Below are 21244 nucleotides of genomic sequence, written 5' to 3' on the forward strand. Positions count from 1 at the left end.
TGATGTCACAGTCTGCAACCAAATCTCTGATCAGGGAGAGCGAGCTGCAGCCTTCTTTGGGCTCCGTGCCCTAGAAGCTCTTCTGCAGTTGAGACACCTTACAGTGATGGGAATTATGTCAAAGTTTTTTCTCTTCTTCTGGAACTACTTGGAAAACCTGATCCCAGAAGTGTGATTTTTTTCAACATTTACTTTAGGCTAAGTAAAATCTTTGAATCGAATGTGAACCGATTCTGTCTCCCGCTGCCACCTTCTGCAAATAGAACTTGGGAGAGTTTGAGATGACAAGATGGGGAGATCCTAGTAGGTCCATTTGGACTGGTCACTACCCGAGGACCTTGCTGCGGATGGGCGCTCCGGTGCCCTTTCAAACCCTCCTGCCCTGACCCGGTTAGGTTTCCCGTACCCTTGCCCTGGAAAACCATCACGCATGCCGTCCTGGCTGCAAGAGGGACCAGGGCTGCCTCACCCTCCTCGCCTTCCCCTGGCTCTCAGATCTCGCCGAGGGCGAGTCGCTCCCGCCCGAGGTGAGGTGAGACCGGGCGGGGCCACCGGGCTCCGGCCGCAGGTGCGGAGGGAGGGGGAGAGGCCGGCCCGGCCGGCCCGCCCCTGGGGCACAGCCCGCCTCGCCCGGTTATGTCACCCGTGCTCAAAACAAAGTTGGGAAAGTGGTTTCAGCCTTTCCGCGGTCTCGCCTGCAGCCCGGGGAGCGCCGGCCGGGCCAGCCCGAGGGGCCGGCGCCTGCGGGAGGTGAGTCGGGGCGGCACCGGGCCGGGGCAGCCGGGCCAGGGCTCGGTGAGGTCCGTGCCCGGCCGGACCGTCCTCCCGGCGGGGAGGCACCCGCGGCCACCGCTCCGCCGTGTCCTGCGGGGTGAGCCCCAGCGAGCCCCGCCGCGCCGCAAGCCGCGCTCCTGCGGGCACAGGGCCCGGCAGCGGCACGGAGCGCTCTGTGCCCCAGGGCAGCGGCGGCCCGGCAGGGGGGCACGGGCTGCCCTTGGCCGCCCCTCCGCTCGCTGCCGGAGCGTGGCGGAAAGGTGGCGGGAAGGTGGCGGGAAGCGGCCTCCAGCAGGCTGGTGCAGCGCCCGCAGCCCCCGCGGCGCGAACGCCCCACGGCGATGGAGCCAAGCCCGCCGTGGGCCGGGGCCGGCGTGGGGAGCCCAGCTCGGGGCCGGGGCTGCGCTGTCGTGACTCCTCCCACCCGCGGAATGTGTCCCCAAGGTGGTGGCCCCAGGTGCCGCTGACGGAGCCGCCGTGCCGGCGCTGCCGCCGTGCCTCGTGTGGCAGCTCCGTGCCGGGGCTGACCGGCGCTGTCAGGGATCCATCCCTGCGTGGCCGGGCCGCCCCAGGGGCCGCCCCGCTGGCCTTCGCTGCCCTGCAGGTACAGAGCACAGCTGAGGCTGTGGCTGGTGACCGCCTTCAGGCCCAGCAAGCTTGCTGAGGAACGCGGCAGTGCTGTTCCCGTGGCTGTAGAAATGATTCCTGCGTGCCCCTGCAATAGTTGGGTGTCACTCTTACTCTGCTGTAGCACTCTGATTTCATTTTCTGTCTTTCTTGATACTCAAGGCTTATGATGACTGCAAATGACAGTTATAAAAGAAACATACTGCTACCAGGATAATAGATTTCCTAATATACACCAGTAGAATGACTGCACGTAGTGAAACGTGGGTGGTGTCACAATTGGGAGAATGGTGAAATCCCTCTGGAGCACTTTGGCTAATTCAATGCGGTCTTCTATTTTCTTAGTTGCAACTTTGTGGTTTTCAACAGTAGTTTTCAGCTTAGTTTCGCTTTTCTTTTTAGAATATGTGAATTATTCTGATGCACGGGTAAAAATTTATTGGTTTTCTGTGCGTTGTTCTAAGAACTCTTAGGTCCCCATATTTGAGCTTCAGTAATTGTACAGATCAAAAGGGAATCTTTACACCCAGAAGTACAAGAATGAAAATTGAATGTTGGTCTTCTCTAAATTAGATTCTCATCTTTCATGAAATCAAGAAAAGAAATCAAAAGTACCTGGGAGTCTGAGGTACAAAAAGGCAGATACATTTCTGTGGATGGATTGAGTAGCAAACGAGATTCAGAGCAGTAATAGTTTACAGTCTCGTGGTCTGCCAGCTCTAGGAGACTTAAGTTTACTGCTTAAGTTCACCGCTGCTGAAATGAATGTGTTTAATTCCTTGTGAACTATTTCTGCCCCCACCACCACCTTTTCCTCTTATCTTGTGGTGGACTAGAAGATAACAGTAAAACAAGCAGCAGAAATAAATGCACTTAAGAGCATCACTCTACAAGCTTTGTTTGTGGTTTCTTCTAACCACAGGATGAATGTGCTGCTTCTAATAGGTCTCGCTTTTCCTCCCATTTCTGTTCACTGATAAATGATATCCTATCATGATTTTTAGGTGGGTAAATGGTGGATAAATGGAGGAGTAAAGAGTATTGTGGTTTGCCCTGAATTCCTCTCTGCTGTTTGCTAATTTACAGTCTAAATATATATGAATATATAGTCCCCATGTAAGTTGGGAGTAACACCTCTATAGGGTTTTATTTCTCATGTTGAAAAATGCAGATTTAGTCAGTTCAATATAACCTGATTTAAAACATAATTTATTCCACTGTTCATGACCTAATCCATGCAGAAGAACCTGGATCAGGATGTCTGTGTCTGATTGAAACTGAGTTTAAATATTTTGGATCCTCAGTCTCACAGAAGGGTTGTCAAGGAAAGTGAAGAAGAGGTCTTGCTGGGGAACTTCCATTAATTGAAGAGCAGCATAAATGAAGGCAGGTATCCTCACAATTGTAAAGATAACTTTCTGAGTAATTGCTCACAGAGAAAGTGGAAGTTGTTTCTCTATTCAAAAGCAGTAGTGAATTAAAATCCAATTAAGAATCTGTAGTGATGCATTTTCAATTGTTTGCATAGGAGACTTTTTTTGTAGAACTCAACAGGATGAAGTACACCAAGCCTCCTAACCAAACACAGATAAGTGGATTTGTTTATATGTGTTTCCAAGGCCTTGGAAGTGAGCTGTGTGGAGCAGATAGCATGAAGGTTATCTTGTTCTGCATATAGGAAAATATGACTCTTTTGGTATCATGGTTTACCATTACTTTTTTCAGTGGAAAAACAGTGGACTAGCAAATTAAATATCCCTGTGCCTCACTGATGTGCTCTTGCCCCATAAAACCTGTCCCACTGACTCAAGTGAAGGTATTTTCCAGGGCACGTTTGTAGTTTTAGAAATTCTGAAAGTTTTGAAGACAATAATTTGTGCCAACCCGGCTTCAAACCGAGGGCCAAATAATTAAGGAAATACTCGGAATATGTCTCTCTGTCTTCTTGTGGAATCTACCTTAACTTGAGTCCTCTAAGGTCCATGGCAGAGTAGACTGAGGTTTTGTACTAATGTTTTTTTCCATGAAAAATGAATCCTTATTTGAAGAGAATATTTAATTTGCATCTCAAAATCCTTTAACTTAGGTTAAAGATGTAATGTTCCTTGAAAAACTAGAAATAGAGAGTGCATTTTAGACTTCAAGCCAAATTGTTGTTGGTTTTCAGGCAGATAAATGCTTTTGATTTTTTTTCAGAACTTACATTTTTAGCAAGGACTTTTGGAGGAGGCAGAATATTTCAAGGATTTTTTTTTTGTGAAAATGGTGTACTTTAAAGATGATCTTGTCAACCTGATTTCACCAGCTGAAAGTAGCTCCATTTAGCAGTGAGTCATTAGAAAAACTTGAAAGGCAAGACAATTAAAAGGGATATATACACTATTTAACTTTTTTTCCCAGATCTTTACTTCTGGGAGAGAGGGTTTCCAGTGCAAATAATTTGTCTACAAATGGAACAGCTCATGTGAATTGGCAATATCTCCTGCCAGAACGTCATGTTACACCACTTACTAATATAATGCTGTTATCAATATAGTTAATCACATTTAATTTCTTGTTTCCAAGTACTTGGAACAATGCAGCACAATAAATTGTGTTTAGAGGCATTTTCCAGCATAAATGGTTCTGTGATTCTTTGCAGTCAGATGGACTCAGCTCAGTTTTGACTTCACTTCATTTGGAATGTGCTGCATATGTTGTAAGATGCTCCTTCTAAACTATAATTTTTACATCCCTGAATTAACAAATAATGTTTTAGAAATAAGTCAAAATAATGGTTAAATAGTTCTTCATAGTTCTGTAATAGTTCTAATACAAGTTCTCTAAGTGCTAGTGTCTGTCCAGTTTCCACGCAGACATTATAAAACCTCATGCTGCAGCCACAAATGTTAGCCTGAGTTCTAGCCCAAAATATGTAACTGGCCAAGCTGTATTTGTATGCAGCAATGATTTATTGGTAATTTAGAGAGATAAAGACAGACTCAGTGAGGAAAACACCCACTCAGATACTCATGCACACTTGTACCACCATCCTGCTCAGGTATTGTCGGTCACAAGGTTCTTGCAACCATCAGGCAGGCAAGGAACAAGAAGTGGGGAGAAGAGCTCTTCTTGGAATCAATTTTCTTGAATAAGGCAGAAAGAGCAGAAAGAGGGACAGGAGACAATGGATCCTTAAGCCTGCAGAGACTACAGGCAGGGTGCTCTCAGTTCTGATGATCTTGTGATTATTCTGTAACAGTGATTTCCATGATGATTGCTGCCCCTAAAGTCAGTGTCCCTCCATGAGAAGTTTGCATTTCCAGGCAGCTCTTAGCTTTTGACTTCTTAAATACATTTCAAAGGAAGCATCCAAAGCAATGAAGCAAGAGGAAAAGATGTATTTCTGCTGAAATCATTACCTAGAGTAGCTTTACTTCTCAAGGGTCCTAGCAGCACTTAGCAGGCCCATTTAACTTCAACCTGCCTTTTTAGTTTGGATCCCTAAGAACTGCTTAGATTTAGGCAATAAATATCCTGTTAGTTGTTTTTCATTAGTGTTTGCATATTTAAAAGCGGGATGGGGAATAAATGAGTATGCTTGCTTACTCTGGGCATCTGAATTTGGAATACATCTGAATACATGGATAGTTTTATTTACTACTTCCACAGAGGCCAGCAAGAAACTAGGCAGGAGATCTTTTGTCTTCCTCTGAGGAAGCTGGCCTTTCAGAGAAGAAAGTTTTTTTTACAAGCCCCGTGAAAGCTAGTTGCTTGGATGCAAATGTTAAAAATAAAAGTTTAATGAAGACATGTTCACCAGTCAGAGTTGGAATTCTTCATCACAGTGCACAGAACTGACATAGTTTGGTTTTTTCCCAACATTTGTGTTTGTGGATTCATCTAGAGATAAATGCCCAGTGGGGAGTAAGTGGTCTCTATCCAAAGTCTTTGGCTATCTGTTTTGAATCTTTAATGCTTAATCACTTCGAGCATATTTTCTGTTTTTCTCCTGTTTCACAGTTAATATTGTAATCTTCAGAAAAGGAGAAATTTCATTTATAGGACTTTGATGTTTGTATAACACACAGTATCTTCTCACAGGTGTTTTTCCTCCTTGACCTCTGCTGAGCTCCCTTACCTTGAAATAAATTGTAAGTAATTTTACGGAAACTTAAAACCTTGTTGTGGTATAAATGAAGCTTTAAGCTTGCAGATAGCAGAATAGGTGATCCTAATGGTTCCCTTAATCTTTAAAAGCTAATTGGGTCTGGCTGGAGAGTTTCTGTTAAGATTGAATCTAAATTGAATTTGGTTCTCCCGCACAAATCTACTTACACAAAAGGAATTTCTACATAAATTAATTTTTCCTTTTACAGGCCAATGGATGTAGGATTCCTCTGTTGTCTCTGCCTTTGCTACTCCCCTGAAATGATTTCCATGACACATTTCTTTCAGACTATCTTCTTGTGGTCCCTCTTAGGAACTCCAGCCTGCCTTAGCTCTCTCCCGCTGGAGTTAGACTCTCCCTACCCACTCCATGGTGTGCAATCCCCTATGATGAAGAGTCATGAGAGATTGTGGACATCATGAGAGAAATGAATTTGGGCTGCGTGGGAGAGGCTTTGATGATCCATTTCATCACAAGATTTTCTGTCTTGCTTGTTTTCACTTGAAAAGCCAAAACTGGAGGAATGAATGTCCCCTTTTTTCATCCAGTCATGTCTAGGTGTCCATATGGTTAAGCCAAGCTTTATAATGCTTCCATGAGAGCTTAAAGGTTAATTGTCTTAGTCATAGTTGAGAAAAGACAGGTATTTTCTTAAGCACACAACTTTGTATCTCTGCTAGTTGTTTTAAGGGTAGGACCTGAATTTTTACATTGGATGGTCATAAAATCTTTTTTTAAATGGGTAAAAGTAACATTGAAGTCCACTGATCTAGTAATCTTTCTCAGGAGTGATCTCCTCTGCCATTATCTGCAGATTTGTGTTTGTTCTGTTCTTCCATGATGGCAGAACTGCACTGCCCTTGCAGCCAGGGGTTCAGTGCTCCACCTTCTTTATTCATGGGTGGGTTTTCATGTCTAGATTGTCTGACATATTTGCTTCTTGTGGATTGTATTATGTGCACAGGGAGCATTTTTCTCCAATCCTGTACCTAGAAAACTTTTATATACTTGAGCTTGGTTATTGTGCTCTCTTTGGTCTTAGCAGTCCCATTCCTCTGCCATTCTCTTTAGGTCCTGCTTTTTTTTTGATTATTCCTTGATGAACCACTTGGCCTTAATTAAATGAAATAAACTATAACTTTCCAGTTGAAATGGAAAGAATTCTACAAGAGAGTTCACTGTCTAACTGGATGAATAATTGTTCAAAAGCAGGGCAGATCAATGGGGAACAGAATTACTTCCTTGCAGTGATACATTTTAGCTTTAGGAGCTTTTCAGCAAAATGCTGAAAGATAACCAACTCTGACACTAAGTTATTTCTGAAGAGGTCCCTGTTCATGCATCAGGCGTTCTACACTGCAGCTGTGGGTTATTTTAACAAAGATAATTTTGTTGCAGGAAATAAATATTTCTTGTAGAAGAAGTATGCCATCTATTTTTTATTTTGTAATGTTTGTAAGACATAAGTGTTTTCTCTCATAACAGTGTTTTGGATTAATCCAAGGTGACCTTGGTATTAAGTAAGCTTCCTGTATTTTTCAGCTGATGATATGTTTTGGAGTGTGCTGCAGAAAATTTGTACCTTTAGACACATGCTAAGGCAAATATGTCACTGAAACCTAAAAACTGAAGAGAGATGAGGGCAGGCAAAACGTGTCTCTAGGTTTTTAACTATCACAGTTTGAGAGAATGAGGTTGTCACACATCATGACTTGTGAAATCTGTGGCTCAGCATTGCTCTGTACTTCTAGAGTTTGGTGATTTGCAATAGACCTGACTGGAAATGATGAAAATGCCTTTTGGAATATTAACAGGGACCTGCCATTTGCAGACCTGTCCAAAATTTACCTCATGATTAATGGACAGAAACCTGCTAAATCACACATCCTTGTTTCCTATTTGGAGCTATGCCTGTTTGCATCGGGTCGTGATATGACCTATTTTGCACAGTGAAGTGTGTTTGTAGCTGAAAGAATGGAAATCGAAGCTTTTAATAGAATTGATTTTGTAAGCCATTCATTTTCTAAAGGAGAGAGATGAGTGAACGGAATGTTATGTTATTTGAAATCTACCTATGTTATTTGAAACTGGCCTTGAGGTAATTACAGAGTGCTGATTCAGTAATGTGGGGCAAATTGCAGTTTTAATCTTTCATGTTATTACCAGCATTTGCAAAGTATCAGGACACTGTAGGAATTACAATGAACTCTATCAGGTTCAGAAATTGCTATAAGGATTAAGAATTTTTCCAGATGCTCTAATTTTAATTTTCTGCTGTGTTGAAGACACTTGCTGTGTAGCAAGTTTTTATGATGTCTAAAAAAGGTGGGGCAACTTATAAAAAGGTGAGGCTCTCACGATGCATGTAATTTCATTTTGTGGTATGGAAGTATTTAGAAAGCATGATGATGTCTGCTGAATTGTACTGTTTGCTAACAGCAAACAGCTTTATCAAAGAGTATATAGTGCCTTTTTGTTCCACCATTTTTGATCTGTTTTTGTATTTCTGTTCTTTCACTTGCAATGGGCTATCTATTCCTTGCACAATTTTTCTTTTCTCCTAAGGAAGTCTAATGGACTGTGCAGAGGCAGGCACTAGCAGCACTGATTATCTTGACTAGCTTGGCCTGTTCCTGAAGTTGTGGCCTTCTGAGAAATTGTTAAAAAAACCCCAACAAAACAACAAAAACCATCCTCCCCCCCAAAAAAAACCCCAACAAAACACAAAAAACCACAAACGAAAACAAACCCTATGCAAAACAAACTAATGTGTTTTAAGTCTGGGTCAGATCTTGTCAGGACCATCTTTAAGCTGTGCTTGTCCCATCGATTTTTGGTGTTTTAAAAACTTTCTAGGTTAGTGTCACTGCTAAGTTGAAATGGGTGGCTTGGTTTATTGTCTCATACACTGGTGTCAGCCAGGAGTGAGCTGTGTTGGAGTTATGGATGCTCAGGTGTGTAAAGGCAGCATGAAAGGAGAATTTTATCCAGACTATTACACCAGTGTAGTTTGATTGTGACTTTGCAATCCACTTTGCAATCCACTGATCCGCTTGTGGGTGGCTATATCGAGTGAGAACAAAGATTCATCTGGCTCATATACTGTTTTTAGACTGTTGTTGGAAACATTGTGGAAGGGATTAAGAAGCAGGGCAATTATGGAGTCATCTTTTCCTTTGTGTATCTTCCCAGCTACTGAGTGTTGGTCAGACTTTCTGAGCTAGAAGTTTTCCTCATAAGAGAAAGAGTTTACAGCTGTTCAGGCAGCTGTACTAGACAAAAGCCCCTTGTTACATGTGACCAGAATTCCCCATGACAGCATTTTCTAGTCTTGTTAATTGTCCAGGGCTGCTGGCACAGGTGCTCTGGCAGGCTCTGGTGCCTCTTGGGGTGTGGAGTGTAGCTTGCCCCAGCAGAGAGGTCTTGGGGTTTATAAGGCACCCCTGACAGCTGTGCATTAAAATTCAAGCAAGACCCATTCTGAGGGAGGAGTTGCCTCAGGTGGCATGATCCTGGGTTTAGACATCCCTTGGCTCCTCTCAGAGTGTTTTCTCTTCTCCTGCTTGTAACACTGCTTAGGAAGATTCTGACAGGTTCTTTGGCCAGGTAGCTAAAGTTACTTCAGTTCTGGAAAGTATTAGAACAGCAGTCCTGGCATGATTGGAGTGATAAAAGAGAGGAGGGAGGGAGAGGAAAATTACCTATGTTTGCAGATTTGTTCACATTGTTTCAGAGGGACTGCATGATTTGCTCACCAAAACCTTAGTTTCATTTGAAGTCAATGGCCCTGTTTGCAGTAAATTTATATTTCCATGCAATGTGGGAAGTCCAACTGCCTGGCCCATGACTATCAGGGAAACCACTTTGTTGTGGGAAGCTGTGTGAGTTCTGTGAACCACTTAGAAGATGCTGGGTTCCAAGAGTGCCAGGTTTGAACTTGGGCATAGAGTAAAACAGTCTGAGTTGCTCTGTCTGTCTTTTCACCTTAAGAAGCTGCATAGACAAGCCTAAGGCCTTGTTTCCTCATATTCTACCTTCACATCCATGCAGTGCTGAGGTCTTTGCTCTAAAGACAATGTAAGTTCCATATTTAAACAATTTTCACTGGCTCTGTGCAATTGTTCCAGGTTGTGCCACTCACACTGGATCAGAATCAGGCTATATTCTCTTACATTAGTCAAATGCCTTACAAAATTCTTTGTTCTGTTAAAAATTTTCAGACAAATTTGTGTCTACTTTAGGTAGACCTATTTAGATAAGAACTACACATTCAAGACAACTATATGAAGTGAAGTTGAGGTGACTTTAAATTACTCTTGCCTTTACCTGTGTTTCTTGTGTTTTCTTGATCATGTTGCTTGTTTGTCCATATTTCTCGTCAAACTGGCTGATTTTGCTTTGAGATTTCCTTTCAGAGCTAGTTTTGTCTTCTTCCCTCAGACTCCCCTTCCTTGTTCATCATCCCATTTGCAATGTTTTTAGTGCAGTGTCTTTAGGCATTTCCAAAAAGCTTTTTCTTCTTCTAGGCTTTGGTGCCTAATGAAGGAGGTGGTTGCTAAGGGATTGTGGAAAGCATCATTAAGAGGGTCTGATTTGCTTGTTTCCTTACTTTTCTCCATGCACAGGTTTCAGATCAGAATTTATGGGTAAATGGGATAGCAGCATCCCAGGATATTCCTGAGCTGAGATTGTAACCATGGACAGAATAAAAGGAGACTGTGCCAGTCATGTGCAACAAGGAGACACAGAGGGGAGCAGGACTGGAGAACAAGACCCAGAACTAACTGTGTTGGGAAAAGCACGAGAGTTCTTTCAGATCTGTGATCTGGAAGGCAAAGGCTTCGTCACTCGTCAAGACATGCAGGTAAAACAAAATTGGTTGTGTGAAATACACAAATGAGAGAAGCTCCTAAAGCCCTTAATGAGATGGGACTAATAAATTTAGAGTTAAAAATGTTAACACCCTCCTCATAACTTTAAAGAGGTATGTGGGATTTAAAATAATATCTTTGAAGTCTTACATAATGCTTGCATTTTTTTTTCCTCACAGACAAAGCAAAAAAGTGGAAAATCAAAGTAAATTAAGTTTAAAAAGGTGCCCCAGGAATTCAATTCTATTCTTGTTGAAAACATTGAAACACCATTAAATTAATTATTTTGCAATTTGCCACAATGTCAGGAGTGTATTCAGTCCTCCAATTTTATCCTTTTTTTAGCAAAATTGTGTAAATAAAGTCTTTCACTGTGCCTTCACTGTCAGACAATGGCAAACTCTCAGCTGGATCACATACATATTTTGGAAGTATAGAGGAACAGTATTTTTAGCATTATTCAATGTTGGCAGCAATCTTAGGAAAATGTGCTTAATTTGTTTGAGGGCCCAAAATCAGATTTGCTGAATATGCTGATGAGAAAAAGCAACTATATATAACAAAAGCTTTTGAAAATGTGGTTGTGACACATTGCAGAAGTGCTAAGATGATTTGAACCAGTATGTGGCAGAAAACAGGAATGTACTCATGCTTGACATGCAAAGCATAATTTGTGTTAATCCATTTCTACTTCAGTACTTATGGATGAAACAGAACTGGGGAGCAGGAGCAAAACAAATTTGTAATGTACTACTAAAGAAAGCATCTCATAAAAAATTTAGAAACTTTCCCTGTCCTCAGAAACAAAGACGTTTGTATGTAAGAAAAAACTTAAACAACTTAAGTTGGAACAACTTTAACTACCTACTTTAGAAAAGCAAAAGCCTCCTAAGTAAACTGCTCCGTTTGCTAGCTCTCAAGAGCTTTCGTTGCAGTTGTGTGTTGCTGAGTTTTTTGATGACCTCTGTTAATTATTCAAAGTTGAAAAAAAGAGTGGAATGCGGATGCTTGCTGTGCTGTAGGCTTTGCTAATCTACATTATCTCACTGAAATAACTGAATGCAAAAAACCAATTATATTGCCAGTGGTAGTTTTTGGTAAATCCAAAGCCACAGAGAGATTAATGAATTATGATTTCACAATCTTTCTAAAAACTGAATTATGTATATTTTTACCTAATGGAAAACCCATATAATTATATAGATGTATGCATATATAAAAAGTTTTAATACCTGTTATTGCAAGGAATGTAAAATAATTTGTTTCTGTTTGATTCTAGGTGTGTGCTTAGAGTGCTGCTAAATTTATACTTCAGGTTCTAACACAGGTGTTGTGCAGATGTAGTAGAAACAGGGTTGCAAATAACAAAGTTATATTTCATTCTTCTATTTCATCATGAGTGTTTTTTTACTCTATCTGAAAACTTCATCTTTGTATATAAGTGTGTCTAAATTCTTTATTATAGGAATAAAGGTGCTCAGGACATTTGAGATGGTGTTTCTTTATACTTCAATTTATTTCCTGCATTTTTCATGATTGCTCCCTATAAAAAAAACATAAATCAATAAAATATTTTTTTTGTTTAGAAGGTACTAAGTATTGATGACTTTTGCATTGTGCTGTTCGGTAGGTCTGTAATGCTTATCATTCCTGAAGCTTTGCTTCAAATGTAGGATGGTAATGCTAAGTTTTTTAATCTTTAGTCATGGGATACAAGGCATGATTTCAACAGAGAGTTTTAAGTATCTGAAATTCAATTAATCTTGATGGAACAAATCTTGCAGCGGCGTTTTCTCTTGTGTCTCTAACAGTAACTACACTAAAGATTTACTCTTCCTTGATTATGTGATGTTTATTGTGAGAAGATGTTAACAGTTGGGGTTTTTTTTTAATTTTTCATTCCATTTCCAAATACCAAATGTACCCTAATTTCAAACCAGCAAGAGGTTTTCTGATATGGCAACAGAGCAAATTCTACCTTAGAACTGAAACCACAGTTTCATCTGTTGGTCCTTGAGGTTATAATGAATAATGAGAATTTGTGCTGTGAAATGTTTTGTTCTAATGTGCACGGGAGGATTGGGTTCAGATCTTGCTCTTAGCTATTTGACCTCAGTCCTTTTATTTAGCTGGGTAAAAGCTTGGTATTTTGAGAGAATTAAGCACAGATATCAGGCAGCCACAGAGGACATTTGGTGGCAGTGCAAATAGCTTTTTTTGAAGGTCCAGTGGTATCTCTGAATATGTTTTGTTTTCTCTTTTAAAAATTTTAAGACCCTCTTATTGAAAGGGCCTATGTATTTTTACAGTACGCTTGAAATCAGCAAATAAACAAAATCACAACTATGAGACCAATACCATTTTGCTTTCATAGCCACAAACCACCTTCATTTATTTTTATTAAAAAACCCCAAGAGGTTGGGAAAATATTGACTTAGCTTTAGTAAATGTGTCCCAGTTCATAAAATCTGTACATTATCCAGAGGGAATTTAATGGAGCAAAATGTTGGTACATTCCTTAGAATCTCCTATTTTCATACCTTTTTCTCCCAAGAAAATGCAAGTAATTGTCATGTTTTCTGCTGTATATTTAGTGTAATTCTCATCTGAATCTGGATATTGCATTAGGGCTCTGCAGCTGTGGCTGGAGAAGCCCATATTTGATATTTGTCAGTCAGACTTGCAGCAAGACCCACAGGCCATTGCACTGGAAGAGCAGCTGGGTCTGTGTTGGTGGCGTGGCCAAATGGGTGCTCCTTCAGCAGGTCCCAAAGATCCAGTGCTAAGAGTCCAGTTCTGTTTTTTTCTGAACATAAGGGTAATTTGCTTGAAGCACCTGCTGCCTCATCAGTGTAGTGTTAGCTTGTAAGAATTTTATAGGAGAAGCTTATTTTTAAAAGTTTCTCTTTAGACCTTAGAGATTGAAATCCAAACTTTGGGAAGATGGGTGTGTTTAGGAAAGAAACTGAAGACAGGTGTATCGCTGATGAAATAAGGCATTTAAACTGAGTGTACATCAAGTTTTCATAAGTTCTGTTTTTGGAAGCAGGCAGCAACACGCACCTAATCCTGCTCAGAAATCCCTTTGTGACTATTCCAGATAGTTCTGTGCTTTAAGATAGTTCTGTTGCTTTCACTTCCCAAGACCACCTTGGAATTCCTTTTACCACTCTTCCATTTAATCCATACAGTTCATAAACATACCTTAAACCCTTTGTGGCAACCAGGGAACTCCTGGTTAATGCACGCAGCCAATTCTTACCTTGCCTATGTGGCCTATCATATTGAATAGGGATGTCTGCTGATTAGCAGATTCTCCTGGATTGCAGGAGAAACATTTTTTGGCCCCAAATCCCTCACCCACAATGGAACAGATCAGCATTTCTATTCTAATAAACTTTATCAACCTACTAGCTTGCAGTTTTAATATGCTGTATACGCAACAGGAATTCAGGGGGAGAGGACTGAACCAGTGTGCAGTTATGTTGCTTCTCAGGGTGAGGAAATGTTTTAATTTTCCTAGTGCTGTCTCCCAGTGGAAATGCTGATTATTGGAGTTGTTGGCCACTCCAGTTTCCTCCTGTTTCTGGGAATCTGTCTACACTGTTAAAAGAATTAGAGTAAAACCATTACTCTAATCAAGATCAGTTTTACAGAATTCTTTTCATTTATGCCTGTCTTTAGATTATCAGGAAAAAATATGTGATATTTGTGGAGCTGGTTTTATGAAGCTGTGTCTGTTTTGGTGTGAGCATGCTGCATTTCAGAAGTAGACAGTTGTGAACTCCATTTAACTCATCATGGGAGCAACAGGTTTGGTCCTTAGACCATGCAGCTTTCTTAGCTTTGTTTTATTATTTATGTACACTTTTTGAATCAGCTTGAATTAGGACAGTATATCCTCTATAATATAGTTGTCTAGAGATTCTCTTGCTTGACTTTATGACGTGGAGGGAACTAGTTGTACAATTCTTGCTGCCAAGTTTGTCCAGTAGCCTGATAACCAAGGCATTTCACCAAGATAATCAAGCCATTTCACCAGGATGCTGGGACTCCACCTCAAGCTCTTCCTCTTCCCTGTGCGATTGGGATTTGTGGCACCATTGTTATAATGGATCCATAAAGGCAAAGAGAAGCCATTAAAGCAAATGTGCCTCAGCTGATCTGGTTTTGCTCTGTAACTGGATTTTCACTTGGGGAAGCAAAGCACCTATCCTGCCGTACTATGGATATTTTGTAGAGTCTTCCTCTTAACCTGTAGTAATGGATAAAGTTGGTGCATGTTTTGTTGTTACAGAGACTGCATCCTGAGCTACCTCTTAGCCTGGAAGAACTTGAGAAAGTTTTTGTTACATTGGATGCTGATGGCAATGGCTCACTTACCCCAAAGGAGTTCATCACAGGATTCAGTGAGTCTTGGAAAGCATGTCTCCTCTTTTGAGCTTTTTCCATGTTCTGTACTCTCCACATCAACCAAGAAGAATTTTGTTTTAACAGTACACTTAATAATGCACAGGGGCCCAGACTATTGCCTAAATATAGCAGATACATGTAGCAGAGGAAGAAGTGGTCAAATTATGTGAATATATAGACAAAGGGCTCCAGGGTCCTTCTGTCTTGTGTAAAATGGCAAGCCATGACACAGTATGAGAAAAAGGTGTAATCATCTGAATCATATCTGTTTTAAGCTGTTGAGTAAATCTACGTACAATTTATTGAAGGTTTCCCTTGGGCGGGGCAGGGGGGAAGGTGAGTCTTGTGTGTTATTTCATACCAGGTAATAAGACATAAAAGATAATTAAAATTATCTCTAATCTTAATGTAAGACAATGCTAGGAATGTGTTAACTCCACTGTTCTTAGCGCTGTGGGAATGCTTTCTACAATGAATTAATTCTTCAAGTGATGTTAATTTATTTCAAAACAAAACAGGATGAGGCAATTATTGCTACTGTAAGATGTGATCTGGTAAGTTCTTTGTAACTGCCTGTTTTGCAACAGCGCTCTTACTGTCATGTTCTTTGTCACAGGGTGGTTTTCTCCCCAGCTGTGACATTGCAGATAAGATGACAATATTAGTTAGACTGTGGTTGTTTATGCAGAATCAATTTTGTACTTAATTTTAGCTCTGCTGGCTAAGGTTTAAGCATTTTCTCTAGAAAACTGAATCTCATCTATGTGTGAGTTGTAGCAGTAAAGCTCAGTTTAGTTGCTATCTACAGGTCCAGCAAACAGAACCTTCCTTTTTTGTTTGCAAATCATCAGTAGTTTGAAATCCTAATTCTCCCATGTCCCACCTCTCCCACTGCAGAGGTAGATCAAGTATCTTCATAGAGTATGCTCTAATCTGAAAATTGACGTCATTAAAAGATGAAACAATATATGCTTTGCTCTTCATGAGTTAAATTAAGGTTACATTCATAAGCAGTCCCTGCATAACCAAAACTCTTTATTAAGGGAGGTTGTGAGTGGCTGCCATCTCAAGCAGCTCCAGATCCTGGGGATTCCTCCTGTTCAGGCACTGGAGCCCAGTCAGGGGCCCAGGTGGATGTGGCCACTGCTTTCCTGTTTGCAGGTTCAGGTGGTAGTAAAGTTAAACACGTACCCCAAAGCCACCCACACGGGCACACAAGGGACATGGAGCACACCATGTAGAAGATAAGGGTAGACAGTGTAAAGCATGGTACATTTTAACCTGCTACACTGCACTGACAGGTATTTTCCAGGCCAGGTAGTCCTGCATTGGGCTAGGTGATGATGTTGGTGTTCCTGACAGAAGCAGAAGCTGTAGTAGAGGAAAGCTGCTTGAGAAGGCAGAGTAATGTTTGGATAAAAGTCATGCTGCACCACTACTTTGGGAGAGTTCTGTTTCCATTTCTAAATGGTCTCAAAACTGAAATTTATTGTAACCCCTCTTTGCAACATATTCCCTTCTGTTGCCAATGTGCTCTGTTGGGTGCTATGAGAAAAAAAATGCAAGATGGAGTTAATAAAAACATAAAACCATACCAATATTTGTTTCCTTGAATCTATAGTAATTTCTGTTCTGTAACTTATAACAAAAAATTCTCAGCATAAAATCACAGTATCCCCCCCCACCAAAATATTTTCTGACTTGTGGATGTTCAAATAAAATAGATGGCACATTTAGAACTTGATGAAATATATTTAGTCTGTGGCAACTGAGCACAAATGTTTTGATTATTCATGTGACAATTTCACTTCTGGATCCTCACCATACAACTACTGTTAATAAAACGTAGCTTTCTGTATGCAATTTATATATTCAGTTCAGGAATTGAATGTGTGTCTTTGGTCATGCACTAAAAAAAATGTTAAATTTTATGTAATATGCATTTTATCAATTTAATCTATTTAAACCTATCAAGAAAGAAGACCACAACATTTATGAAGGCTTTTTACTGCAATTTATCTCCTTTTATGTTTTTGCACGGAGATATGAATTTTTAAATTATGTTGGTGAATTTTGAGGTGGATGATTTACCGAAAGTTAGACATTAAACTGGACACAAAGCCAGCCATAAAACTCAGGGATCCTCTTGACATGCCCCATGTTTTGTTGTTTATTTACTGTAAAATTTGAGCTTTAGTATGTTTAGTATGACATTACTTCTTATAGTAATTTCTGAAAATGCTAATGTGTGTAATTTCTAATTCTTAGGCCAATTTCTTTTGGAGCAGATTGCCTTGAAAAATGACATGGTGCAACCATCAGAAGGTGAAACAGCCTGCCCAGTTGGATATGAAGAGACCATGACTGGTGATGAGGATGAAGAATTCCAGTTCTCAAATCTGATGGATCGGCTTGGAGCTACAAAGGTTTTGGATGAGTGAGTTCTCACAGCAGTAGTAATCAGTTGTATGACCTTTTATGATTCACCTCTGATTTTAATGGAATCCAAAATGAATGGCGAGAAAAAAAGCTGCTCAAAACGACAGAGATTCTTAAAAAGCCTAATTTTCTTGCTGTCAGGATAAAATGCCATTTGACTTAAATTTCCAAGACCGAAACTCTTGTACTCCAGGCACGTGAAACATGTTTTTGTGCCATGTGAAAGCTGCACCACTTGATGTGCCATGGGATCTGAACATAGATAATTACAAGCATGTAATCCACAGATGTCACTGGTTTTCAATCAATGCCTGATGACTGCTATTTTTGGCAAGGGCTGTGTTTAAAGTGCACCATCACTAGGGAAGTTTTCTCCACTTTTTCCGCTTTTGCTCCTCTTCATGCATAATTGCATGTTGTGATTGCTCTGGTAATGCTACTTCTTCCAAGGCAGGATAGCTCACTCTGAAATATGGAGCATAAAACCTGCTCAAAGAGCTTTTTGTGTGCTGGCCTCACATTCATTGGTCAATCACAATGAATACTGTGGAACAAAAAAATAAAACCACAAAAAAACCCAAAACAAAACCAAAAACAAAACACCAAAAAAACCCACCAACCCCACCCAAACAAACAAAAAAGCATTGGGCAAAAATGGGAGAGAATCTGGACAAGTGGTACAAATATTTAAAAAATACATTGCTGATTCTTACTATGGAATAAAAGTGCTCATCAGTCTTTTTCTTCCTCTGACTGCCTGTTCCAAGAAACAGTTCATTGTCAGTCATCCTGGAAGGCTTTCATTATGAGGAGATATTTATCACCCACTTTTTCTATCCTTATCCTCATTTTGTCCTTTAAATACAGCACCCTTTCCTGGCTAGGTTCAGTCTTGCAAGACTCATGGAAGAGAGTGAGTCAGGAAGAAACAAAGTGGCTCAGGAGAATATTGGCAAAGTATTAGAAACCCATTATCATTCACAATAGAGCTGTCAGTGTCTGCTGAACAGATTTGGAAACAGAACATTATCTTGGTAAATCTTTAAATCAAGATTTCAAGACATTTTGTTCTGCTTTTTGTAGCAGACTCACCATGGATTAAAAATGTATTGAAAATGAAAGAATGTGGTACAAATGCAATTTGTTAACATATCAGCATTACTTAGGAGTCTGAATCTCATTCATTTCTTATGAGGAAGGGATTTTTATTAGCTTTTCCACTGCCCCCTCCCTCTAGGCTTGTGGGAACTTCTTTACTCCTAGTAGAAGTGATGGCAGGGCATACTGTATCTCATCTATCTCCTTACTTACCCATCCCTGTTTAGGTGGAGTGTCTGGCAAGGCACCCACTAAACAAGCAGTTTCTGTGCTATTCTGCAGTCAGGAATGGCCAGGTGTTAAAATGCGTTTTTTTAATAAATTCAATCTCCATCATTTCCCACCCCCTCATCCTTTTCAAATCTGGCACAGTTTAACTTGTTTTTAATAAGTTTGTGTTCTGGCTAGTGATGCCCTGAAGCCTCCGTCTACTAAGGATGCTAAGGACATTTACTGCAGCCTGAGAAATGTTCTCTCTTAATGAGTCCTTTATGATCTTTTCTTTCAGTGAGACTGATGTGAAACAACTTTGGTTGCAGCTAAGAAAAGAAGAACCTCATTTACTTTCCAATTTTGAAGAGTTCCTGGTCAGAATTTTTTCCCAGCTCCAAGAAGCAGATAATGAGAAGAATGAGCTGGAATGTGCTCTAAAAAAGTTAGTGTTTCTCTTTGTTAGACTGCTTGTGTAGTTTTACAGCTATTTTACCTGCTCTTTAAACTTCTGAAATAAACAAGGTATTTTAGTGGAGAACTGAGGACAAGACTTCACATAATGAAAAATTTCCCATAATGTAAAATTTCATCAGGCATTAACACCATTGGTAAAATTATTCATATTGCAAAACTGAATTAAACTAACTTTTCTCTTTTGGTTAAGATTTTATTGACTGAAATTCTTTTGCAGATATCTGTTATTGCATTGAAATTTTAAGACAATATTGAGTGATTCCAGTCTAGTTAATCAGTTTGATTCCAGAGGAATGTCGTATTTAACAGTAAATCTGACAAATTGTCTGTGTGCTTTGCAAGCATTGCGTGCAGAAAAGCTCTAAACCAGGATTAACTGGGCAGAGACATAAGAGGTTTAAGATGTTAGAGCAGCACAAAGCACTGATACTAGTGAAAATGTAAGTTAACAATTGTATAGAAAGCAAACCTATGAAATATAGTAAATAACATATGTTTTATATATAAAACATATAAAATGTAAATATAGACAAGTACATAAAATGCACATACAAAAATATGTATAAACTGAAAATTAATAGATCATTCTTTTTTATGTAGTTATCTAGAGGGAGAAAAGTTATGATGCTACATCTTAAGAAAATGCAAAGTTATGGGCATAGTTGAAATTCCACTGTATTTTTATTTTAAAGTGTCAGTTCTGAATTTCAGATTCTTACAGAGCAATAAAAGCAAATATCGTGTTGAAAATTTACTTCATTTGTTCAGCACTCTCCTGACTGTTCTGAGAATGTGACAAGGCTTATGAAGAAGGAAAAAAACTAAAAATGTATGATCATTAATGACAACTGGTTTATACTGGTAGTAGCATTTTCAGCTAATTCTCTGTGTGTGGTTTTAGCCTTCAGACAGCTGGAAACAGTGTACAAAGAGTTTTGCTGTCTGTTTTAGACTAGAGATTGTTAAATTACCATGCGTGGTGAGGGGTTTGTTCTGTGGGGGGTTTTTGTGGTTTTTTGTGAGAGTTTTTTTGGGAACAGAATGAATAAATGTGTCTGTTTAATAGCTCTGATCAATGCAGAGGTGTACACAGAATGCATTAGCATTATCTTTTCTGGCTGATGTGAAATCTCTACCTTGAAAGTGTGTTGGATTTTTATGCCATTGTAGTAAAAACATGTTTTAGCTAATTCCTTCTTTTTGTTGCTCCTGAAAACACCACTGATCTCAGCATGTTGATTGTTGTTTTGTTTGTAGTGAATTTCTGGAAGGAATCAGAGTAGCAATGCTATCTTTGGTAGTAACAGTGGGGATGAATAACCTGCTTCTTTTAAACTATGTATGAATAACAGCAAAGCTCAAGCCAGCATCACATAGGGGAGAAGATTAATTTTTTTTAATACCCACGTACTTACTAGCGCTAAGATGTACGTACCTGCAGAGACTGGCCAGGATTTACTGTGGGGCCACAGAAGAGAAGGGATGCTGGGTTTTGAGGTCTTAAAACATCTACTGGGTTGTTCTTGATTGGTGACAATAATACTCTTTGGAAATTGAATATGAATTTGATCTTTCTATCTTTCCTTCCTGACTCACCTCCGTGAGTCATTAGGCAATAAAGCAGTCTACTCTCAGCCTTTTGTCTCCTTTCCTGGGTGTAGGCTGTGCTTTTGTCTTCAATTGTTCCTTTTTCTTCTATGCTGGATGCCCTGAGAAACTTCATGTGCATGCTGGGATCTCTATGCCATAAAAATCTATGCTCTTCACCCATGATGTTATTTTCTACCTTTTTTTTTTTTTTTTTTTTTTTTTTTGTCTTCTGGGCTTTTCACACATGCATATTTTCATTCTTGAACTTGAGTCCTGTGGTCTAAGAGATCCAGGAGTTTCCTCCTGTTCTGGTTCAATAGATCCAGTAGGTTGCTATTGTTCCTGTTTGTAGGTCTAGGCAGCAGTGGGCTGAACATTTATTCTCAATACACAAACATTCAAATACAGCACACATGGGGGACTGTTCTGGTTAATACTGATGTAACTAGAAAGAAAAACAAAGCAAAACAACAACAAAAAAATTACCCCAAAACTATCAAAACAAAACAACAACAACAAACACAAACAAAAAAGGGATTTTGAATCTAAACCAAATGCAGTTTTGTGGGTACAATATTTATTTGCCAGGGTAGGT

General features: G+C 39.9%; 1 protein-coding gene across 9 annotated transcripts in view; it reads left to right on the forward strand.

Moving 5' to 3' along the window:
- The first annotated feature begins 571 nt into the window (after window positions 1–571).
- Window positions 572–21244, forward strand: part of CRACR2A (calcium release activated channel regulator 2A) — a 74312-nt gene continuing 53639 nt past the window's right edge. For 7 of the 9 annotated variants that reach the window (XM_063394110.1, XM_063394113.1, XM_063394114.1 and 4 more), the window contains exons 1-6: window positions 615–750; window positions 5485–5534; window positions 10177–10415; window positions 14720–14831; window positions 17104–17272; window positions 18881–19027. In XM_063394110.1, the coding sequence (XP_063250180.1) occupies window positions 10248–10415; window positions 14720–14831; window positions 17104–17272; window positions 18881–19027 (596 nt within the window). In that variant the 5' untranslated portion in view covers window positions 615–750; window positions 5485–5534; window positions 10177–10247. Of the gene's footprint in view, window positions 751–5484; window positions 5535–10176; window positions 10416–14719; window positions 14832–17103; window positions 17273–18880; window positions 19028–21244 lie in introns of all 9 variants that reach the window. The other 2 variants (XM_063394112.1, XM_063394117.1) reach the window with 2 other exon arrangements.

Source organism: Prinia subflava, chromosome 3, assembly GCF_021018805.1.
Source record: "Prinia subflava isolate CZ2003 ecotype Zambia chromosome 3, Cam_Psub_1.2, whole genome shotgun sequence".
Taxonomy (NCBI): domain Eukaryota; kingdom Metazoa; phylum Chordata; class Aves; order Passeriformes; family Cisticolidae; genus Prinia; species Prinia subflava.